This window comes from Rhamphochromis sp. 'chilingali' (assembly GCF_963969265.1).
Source record: "Rhamphochromis sp. 'chilingali' genome assembly, chromosome: 16".
NCBI classification, from domain to species: Eukaryota; Metazoa; Chordata; class Actinopteri; order Cichliformes; family Cichlidae; genus Rhamphochromis; species Rhamphochromis sp. 'chilingali'.
Genome location: NC_137943.1, coordinates 12,741,139 through 12,750,046, shown reverse-complemented (window position 1 = coordinate 12,750,046; position 8,908 = coordinate 12,741,139). Strand labels below are relative to the sequence as shown.

The 8,908-nt window shown below is 42.0% G+C and overlaps 1 protein-coding gene across 1 annotated transcript; it reads left to right on the top strand.

Annotated features, from left to right (window-relative positions):
• Window positions 1–2,800: 2,800 nt before the first annotated feature.
• crsp7 (cofactor required for Sp1 transcriptional activation, subunit 7) lies at window positions 2,801–7,992 on the top strand. The gene is made up of 3 exons (XM_080862097.1): window positions 2,801–3,131; window positions 4,155–4,229; window positions 4,321–7,992. The coding sequence occupies exons 1-3, from the start codon at window positions 3,060–3,062 to the stop codon at window positions 5,989–5,991; spliced, it is 1,818 nt and encodes a 605-aa protein (XP_080718223.1). The 5' UTR covers window positions 2,801–3,059; the 3' UTR covers window positions 5,992–7,992.
• The last annotated feature ends 916 nt before the right edge of the window (window positions 7,993–8,908 follow it).

The window sequence follows — 8,908 nt, the reverse complement described above, 5'->3', positions numbered from 1 at the left end:
TAAGGGGAAAAAAGCTAAAACAGCCTGTTGCATAAACAAAAGATGTCCTGAGAAGCTGCACCAGGGCCCTCTATAAGATACGTGGGGGTTATTCTGTACTGTGAATCCTGCACGTCTACTCTAGAAGAGTCAGCAGTTGTTTGTTTTTTTAAATTTGGTGCTGGAAATGAGCATAACAGGTCCCCTTTAAAGAAATGACTGCTATATCCTGTCCACTAGATGAGAAATCTATTTTCTGCATGATGCCGAATTTCAAAGTATCTTGACATATTGTATTTTGCTTTAAACTAACCATTTAGTTTCGCCTTTGTTTTATAAATTTGTGGTGAAATCGTATTTTGTAGTGAAAAAAAAAACACTGAGACATAACATGGACACGATGAGAAATAACACGAGTAAGAAAAATCACATACAAATACTGTACAGTCAGACTAATAGTGGCTCTGTGACACAAGCTGTTAAAACACAAACTGAATCAGGAAGATGAAACAGAGTGTAAGGTCACTCAGTGGGTTGCCCACAGCTATGAATCCTGTGAGTGCATTTCGAGGACGGCCCAGTGCTGGTTCAAGACTCACACAATGGCAGCTAAAACGTTCTACAATGTATTTTAAGTTGAGTGAAACTATTCCACACACTGCAAATGCACTATGTTCCTGTTGCCGTGAAGAGGTGCACTATGTTTCTGTAGTGCACTCGCAGCAACAGGAAACATTATGCTCGTATAATATGCAAATCTAGCATTCTGCAGCAGAGCTTGGCAGGTCTGTACTTTTTCTTTTTGAGCTAACCCTTTAAAAGCAACTGGTCCAAACCTTGTTCTTCAAATTGTGCGTTTTCTATTTTAACTGTTAAAATTGGACCAAAATAATCCAAGTTGGCTGTAAATGTGAGCGACGTTATAGATTTGGGGCGGGGCTTTCCATTTAAAATGTACCTGATGTATTTTTCTCGTGTGAAGGCTTCTGTCTTTGTATCTTTGCATTATTATTTGTAAATGAGATGAAAATAAATATATCTGAATAAGCCAAGACACTTGATTTCTCGTATTGTGTTTTTTTCTCATTAGCTTGACTCCAAAAAGTACTAGAAAACAAAGACGTGCAGCAGTAGTTTCATGGTGTTTGCAGCCCCCATAACTGGCATAACTTAGACTTTCTCACCCACTCCAGGACTTCAGTTGCCCTGCCTCTCCCACTCTTTCCGCACCAACAGTTTTAATGAGTTTCTACTTTTTTTTATGTGGGATGGATACTAAAGCTAAGACTGCTGGTGAGAGGACAGTCTTTTCTATGACTTAAATGTGTTCTGGGCTTTGCGTGGATTGGATTATGCTGTGGTTGTCAAGAAATTAGTTTGAGATTAAATGTTTTAATTCTATTTGGTTACAACAGTTAACCCTAAATGTGTCTCTTCTTATTGTTGATTATCCTTAACTAAAACTAAAACTAGATCTGAAATAAAATGTTCATTAAAAATAAAAACTAAATACGGAGGAAATGCCCTTCCTATTTGTTTATTGGTTAAGCTTTGTTATCCTAACTTGCCTACAGTCTACAAGACTGAGTCAACTGCTGTGTAAAAGTGCATTTTTTTTAAAATTATAATACTTATACTGATTCTTGTAAATTTTGCCTCTGGGACATGCCCTTCATATAATATTACTTAAAAATATTAAGACCTACTAAAAACATTTTCAAAATGCCCAAATGCTAAAATGCCTTGTTGGCGTCAAAGGTTAGAGGAGAATGCCCAGACCATCTTCAGGATGAAGACCACTCATTGAAGCCAAAGTATGCAGAAGAGCATATCTGAACACACAGCACATCAAACCTTGAAGCAGATGGGCTACAGCAGCAGAAGATCACACCGGGTGCCACCCCAGCTAAGAACAGGAAACAGAGGCTATGATTCACACAGAATCCCCCAAATTCTATAATAGCATATTGGAAAAATGCTGTCTGGTCTAATATGTCTTGAATTTCTGCTGCGGTGACTGACATCACGGATGTGCTGTTGACAAATCTGCAGCAACTGTGTAATGCTAGTATGTCAATATGGATCAAAATCTCAGAAACCTTGATGAAATATGACAACTCTGAATGTAAGAAGGGGTCACATTTAAAGCAAAGTCATTCTTGCATCATATCTGATGGCCCCATCAATCTAGCACAGCCCGTCCTGCTTTGCTCCTGTGGACAGGGACAGGCTCTTTGACGTATGCTTTGTTGTTTTAGAAACTGCAGGACTCCATCTACTGGTGAAATGCTGTAATATAGAAGGATCGATTTTAGACATGAGTAACTACTGTACTTCGTTGCGATAAACACACACATATGTTTCTTTTATTCGAATGCCTGACAGAATGTGTGCAGCTTTGGCAACAGAGTGCGTAACTAAACAAAACAAAACAAAGCAAACGTTTAGACACTTTAAAAAATAATACTAAGTGGTTGTGGTTAAATCTGTCTTGGAGAAGATAACGTGGGGGAGCTTTGGTATTTTTGGGATGTGGCTAGCTGGCTTCTGACAGTGGCGAACAATTTTGAACACAGCACGAAACTGTTGGAAAACCATTAGATTTTGCGCTACAAATCACTTTTATAAAACTATCAGTATTTGTTATTTAGGGGTCAAAGGCAGTGCGTAATTCGTTTACATACTACATGATCTGCTGTACAATGTTTACTGTGTAACCACAAGTAGATGGAGTCCTGCGGTGGTGCACATCCCTGAGTGTATCAGGTATGTTTACTTGAGGACGTGCAGACGTCAAAGCGCACACAACGTATCCCGGCATGCAGCAGGAGGCCGTGGAGCGATCCTGCAGCTGGTAGTGAGTTGCGAGAGCGCCGAGGAGGCAGCAGCAAACGGGCAACATAGCTCACACGTTTCCCTACTCCATGTGAGATAAGCCGAGCCGTTACCTTACAGGCGACAGAAAATATGCTGTACGGACGCCTGACGTGTTCCCGAAGCGGCTTTTGAGTCATCATTGTCACCCGGTTTTCATTTTGGAGGATTCCTCCCTCCATCCTCCGGATCGCACCGAACAGGCAATGACAACGGTCTCAGCAACCCCGCAGCAGATGAGGGAACGGCTGCTGCAGGCCATCGACAGTCAGAGCAATGTGAGTGCGCTAAAGCGAGCAGGCTATCTAGCTTAAGTTACCTTGTTTCCCTGCACTCTGGGGCAACTCGACTTGAGAATTCGCCCGACAACTCTTATTTAATTATATTCCTGTGCCCAAACTTCTTATTGTATATTTTAAGTTGGAATTAGAGATGGGGGTACTTGAGTTGACAGCTTGAAAGCTAATTTAGCTACCAGCGTTACCCTGGACAGACCATAATCTGGCGTGTAGCATGCTAGCGGCTAACTTAGCCACAGCGGGTTTTGCGTATACGTTAAAAAGAAAACTATTTGCTTAATTTCCTTCCAAATTCATTTTCCATTCTGAATTTATTTTCACCTCGTACTTGTTTTTCACCCTAAACTGTTTCATCTTAATAAAAATCTCGTGTTACTAAGCCATGGACGGGAGCTAGCAAACTCTTAGCTCCAGCGGCTAAAGCTACGTTTTTTGAAACAGTCCACCCTTCCTTCTCAGCTGAAATGCTAGCCGCGGCTAAATCGGCTAGCACAGGCAAATTCACAGACACTTGAGCTCCGCTTGACTTTGTCAACAAGATAAGAAACTCGCGTAAAGTTAATTAATTTGTGCTCTCCGTTTTGGTCTATATGCTACCCTATTGTTATAATGATTACAAAGGAGAAGGTTTTGTGAGTTGACACTTCCATCTTTACTTTGCAACGTCGTTTTGTTGCTCTTGAAGCAGACAGACAAGCTAATGCCCCCCTCCCTCCCCTTGCTAACTTCTAAGCTAACTTGCCCCTCAAACACGTTGCAGGCACGATTCAATTCCCTTGAATTTGTCTAATTTCTGGGGAGTTTCCACGATCAGCATTAGTGCAGGGCTCTTGGCTAATCACTGAATTGTCACCAGCATTGGCCTTTCTAGAATATTATAAATGTGATTGTAATTCTCATTAACAGCTTCTTTTGTTGTTACTTAAGTAAGCAGTAATTTTTGGGTAATATACACTTTGTGTGACCGTGATGTTTTAGAAGCTCTATATATCGTCCTTGCAGATATGCAATATGGTGGTCGTACTGGAAGTAATTGCCTGCCTTGAAAAGTATCCTATCACCAAAGAAGCACTTGAGGTAAGACAGTCGACTGAACTTAGCTGCTGCTTTATACCAAACTGTTTAACTGAATAGTGTTTCTAATCCTAGTGCTTGTTTTTTAACGTAGGAAACTCGACTAGGAAAGTTGATCAATGATGTGAGGAAGAAGACGAAGGATGAAGACCTGGCTAAACGAGCTAAGAAACTCTTGAGGAACTGGCAAAAGCTGATTGAACCTGGGCCAGCTGTGGCTGCAAGTGTTCCTGGCTCTACCAATGGCAGTTCTCATCCCTGCAGAACCGATGCCTCTCCTTCTGACATTTCTGTGCCAGGGAAAGGTGTCCCTGAGGTCAAAATCAGAAATGACGTTCACAACACGTACTCACCAAAAGCTGAGAAATCAAGCAGCCGCAAGCGGCGGGCAGAGCACAGAGACAGTGGAGTGTACTTGCAAGAAAAAATCTCCAAAATGTCCCCATATGATAACTCTGTTTCAACGCCACCCACCAATGGGATTGCAGGCAGTCCGGATGCCCTCCCTGACCAGGAGGTTGTCCCGTCTCCTGACAGATCTCGAGTTGAGCACCTTGATAATGATAAAATGAACAGAATTCCTGTTAATGCTGTCAAGCCTCGCCCCAGCTCTCCCGGGGTGGCCAAACTACCCAGCACTTCCTCTTTGATTAAAGTTGCTGTGATGCAGCAACAGGCCAGATTGGATGAAGGAGGCGGGGGCTATTATCAAGCCAGAAGTCCTCGTGGTCTCACTACCAGCCCAAGGAGTACGAAGCAAGATACAATGACCAAGCGCTCTTCAGCATATGCACCAAAAGGAACGCCGGTCCCAAGCCCTTCCTCCAGGGACTCTCCCTTATCTTTTTCCCACACTGTGTCGTCCCCGGCCTCATCTTATGCTGACAAGCTGCCACATTCTTCTAATAGGTCTTCAATGCACTGGGCCAGCAGTTCAGAAGCCTCCTCTCTTTGCCCGTCACAAGACATATCTGCAACACTGGAATCCCCATCAGTCTCCCCCTCACCTTCTCTCTCCCAGCAGAACTCAGAACCACACAGACAGATTTCTGAGGGAGCTATGGTTGTGTCTGATGACGCAGATGGGCTAACCGTACCAAATTCGGAACATAAAAGGAGGAAGTACAGGTCTAGAGATTACTCTGTCAATTTAGATGGCCAGAAAATGGAGGACACCACTAAACCCGTTCGGTTAAAAGAACGCAGATTAACGTTTGACCCGGTCACAGGTCAGATTAAACCTCTGGTGCATAAAGAACCTTCTCAAACAGATGAAGCACCCACTCCTGACCTCGCTGAGTCTAGGCAGAGAACTGAAAGCACTGTACAACAGTGCGCTGCCACCGCCACAGTCCCAGGTCCTAGCCCTAACCCCTTCCACCACACAAACTGGAAGGAGCTGTCTAGAAATGAAATCATCCAGTCCTACTTGAACCTTCAGAGCAATGTCCTTAACTCCTCGGGGGTTCAGGCCCCTAGTGCACACTTTTTCATGTCGGAATATCTGAAAAGGGAAGAACAGGAAATTAAGGAGTCGCGGAAGATGCACGTTCTCCAAACGGACAATTTGACAGGGGATTTACCGGGCGTGAGCCGGGACGTGACAGATGAGGACTTGGACAGGATACACACACAGCACTGGCAGGGGGTGAATGGCGTTTGTGACACCAAGGGCACCTGGTACGATTGGACAGATTGCATATCACTGGACCCTCACGGGGATGAAAGCAAATTGAACATCCTGCCATACGTTTGCCTAGACTGAAGGGGTACGGGAAGGTTGCAGTACTTTTCCACTCCTTTCCTCATCTCACCACAGAGACGAGATACTTTGTGATTTAATTTTTTTTTTTTTTTTTTTTTGTTCACTGTGAGTTTGGCAAAAATCAGGCCTGCCAAACTCCACTCCCCCACGCCTCTTCCTCTTTCTGTGATAATCTATTAAGATTTTGGTATAAAAGAAGTGTAAAGATTAAAAGACTAGTTGAGTTTGTAATATCAAGGGCTGTTTCTGTTTTATTTTTCAAACTGAAAGCCACAGGAATGAGGCCCGTATTGCAGAGTACTGCTGCTAACCATAAAGGCAAAAAAAGAAGACAGAATTATCCCAGATCACCCAAATAGGTGTAACAATGTGAGGTTTTTCTTTTTTTGAATATTATGAATTGTACCCCTCTTTGAGGCACACTGGGATGATGCTGTTTCTTTTTTTTTAATCTGTTTAGTTTCTAACAAGAAGTTTTGAACTAGGGTTAAACCTGAGGGAAGGCTGGGGTTTAGCTGTCCTGCACAGACCACCATGTTGGTGCCCAGAAAGATGTTAATAAGAGTTCATCTAGCACAGTTAGAGCCGAATATGTCCAGGGTTTGAAGTTACTGGAACATATTTGGCAGTTACAAGAAGCTTTATGTGAGATATAAAAGAGTAAATTATAAACTTCTTATCATATATACATCTATTTATTTTTGACCAGTTCATTTACGGGATGTTCATCAAAACAAATGTTAAAAAAAGGACGATAACAACAACTATAGATTCTTTTTGCTTTCTCTTCTGTTTGCATCACTGTGCTCTCAGCTGAATCTTAAATGTTAAAGGAAGCCCATGTGCTGTCCTTTCTTTAAGATTGGCCGGTGCGGATTTGTTTTGTTGTTTTGGTTATTTACATTCCAGACTCCACCCTCCAACCAATTTCCGCTCTCTCTGTCTCATCAGCTCGGCTCCTAAAAGGTTCCAGGTCATGAAGATTCTTCTGGAGATGTAACCGTTTTAAAGTAGTGTGGTGCTAATGCAAAAAGGAAAAAAAATAGTGCAGTCAAATGTTTCCATCCATTAATTCTCTCCGAAATATTAAAGAATGTCCCAGCTGCTGGTGGTGTTCAATGACAAAAGCAAGGACATGTTTGAATGCTGGAACTTTTTCTGTTTCTTTAGATATCGTTTGCCTTCTGAAATTCCTTGCTAATATATATTTTTTTTCTGAGTTTATACCGCCTTAGTGAATGTACAGAATTGAGACCTCTTATGCACTTGTACATAAGTTGACGACTTGTTGGTCATTTTCTTTACTGATTCATTCATTCGAGTGTGAACTGACTGATTCTCCCACAATGTGCCCATGGATTAATACGAATTTCAGACACATTTACGGCTCTCGAAGCTGCTTTTTCCAGGCTTTAGAAATCATTTAAGTTGCAGAATGAGGGTGGCACTTCTTTTGCTCCCGTTCAAAACAGTGATTCAAACATTTAAGAGAGAAACACAGAGCGAGCTGTGCGCATCCAATGTTCTTGGCGTTTTCCATGTGACAGTACTTCAGTTCGACTCCCTTTTTAGTCGCTACCACCATTCTCACATGATTTAAATGAAGATTGGCTTCTGTGCAGCCTCTCTGTCCATTCATTCTTTTTGGTCATCCATTCCTACCTACCAATGTGCCTTGGTTTAAAAACAAAACAGTGAATCTGGATTTGCTTCCGCCTAAAACACGCCTGCCTGGAGCTGGATTTGTACGTAAGAATCCCAAATCCCCACGATCAATCTGACGCTGGTATATGCACCGTTTTCTGTTACTTTTTCTACGCGCTGATCTAGTGAGGGGGTGAAGCTGCAGACAACGAGAAACTGCACGTCGTCATCAACAACACCACTGGCAATAATGGAAAAGTGCTACAACTGGTTGAAAAGAATCTGTTTTTTTCTGGAGTTTTGATGGGGCATCTTTATTTGTTCAGTGTTTAACATCTCTCAGTTGTTTGAAAAATAAAAAGATCTAAATCTTGGCTGCCGTCAGGTCTTTTATGGTTTAAGTAGTTAATCTAAACTGTGCCTTTTGTTTGAAGGTGGACTTTTAATTGGTGCATTTACACATGTCGTCCATGTGGGGGTGCACATTGTCCATGTGTGTTCTTTGTCTGCACCAGAGATGTAAAATGATGAGAGTAATATCGGTTCAAATTCATCAATAATTCTTATGATTTTACTGGGCCCACGCTACAAAAGGTCCTCTGTTATTAAACAGTACATTTTACTAGTCTAAAAGTATAATCCCACCCTTTTAAACTGGCCATATGTGTAGTAAAGCAACAGTTTTTCGGCACCTACTGGTTGTAATTCTGATTGCCTTTGGGTTGCAACATGTTCAATAGGCTAAAGAATGTTTTGCCTACGTCACTCCTCCTATGACTCAGTCAGCTGATGTAATCACATAAGACAGCAGGATGAGTAAGTGCCCTCTGGTGCGTTTACCCTCACACTGAATCAGCCTGCCGCACACCTGTATGACGGTATCATCTGTTACATGTACAAAGAAATCCAGCTGTATTTATGACCAGGAGGATGCTCAGACACTGAGGAGATACACCTGGGCTTAGATCACTGATATTTTATGGGGCTTTCTTCTGCTCAGGTTAAAACAGGATAGTTTCAGCTTGGATTTGAGAACAATTTTGCATTAAATGTTGTAGAGTTATAGCCATTTTTAAACCCTCTCCCCGAATTTCTCAGCTTCAAAATTAATTGGTCAAATAAATGATTTTAAATATCAGGATAGTTTTTAATATGTGGGTGAAACTAGTTTCAAATCATCAGTACACACTAGTAACCCACTTCCATTGGCACACATATTTGCCCGTGCACTAACCCTGCCTCCACCGTGTTTAACACATGGTGTACTTTGGAT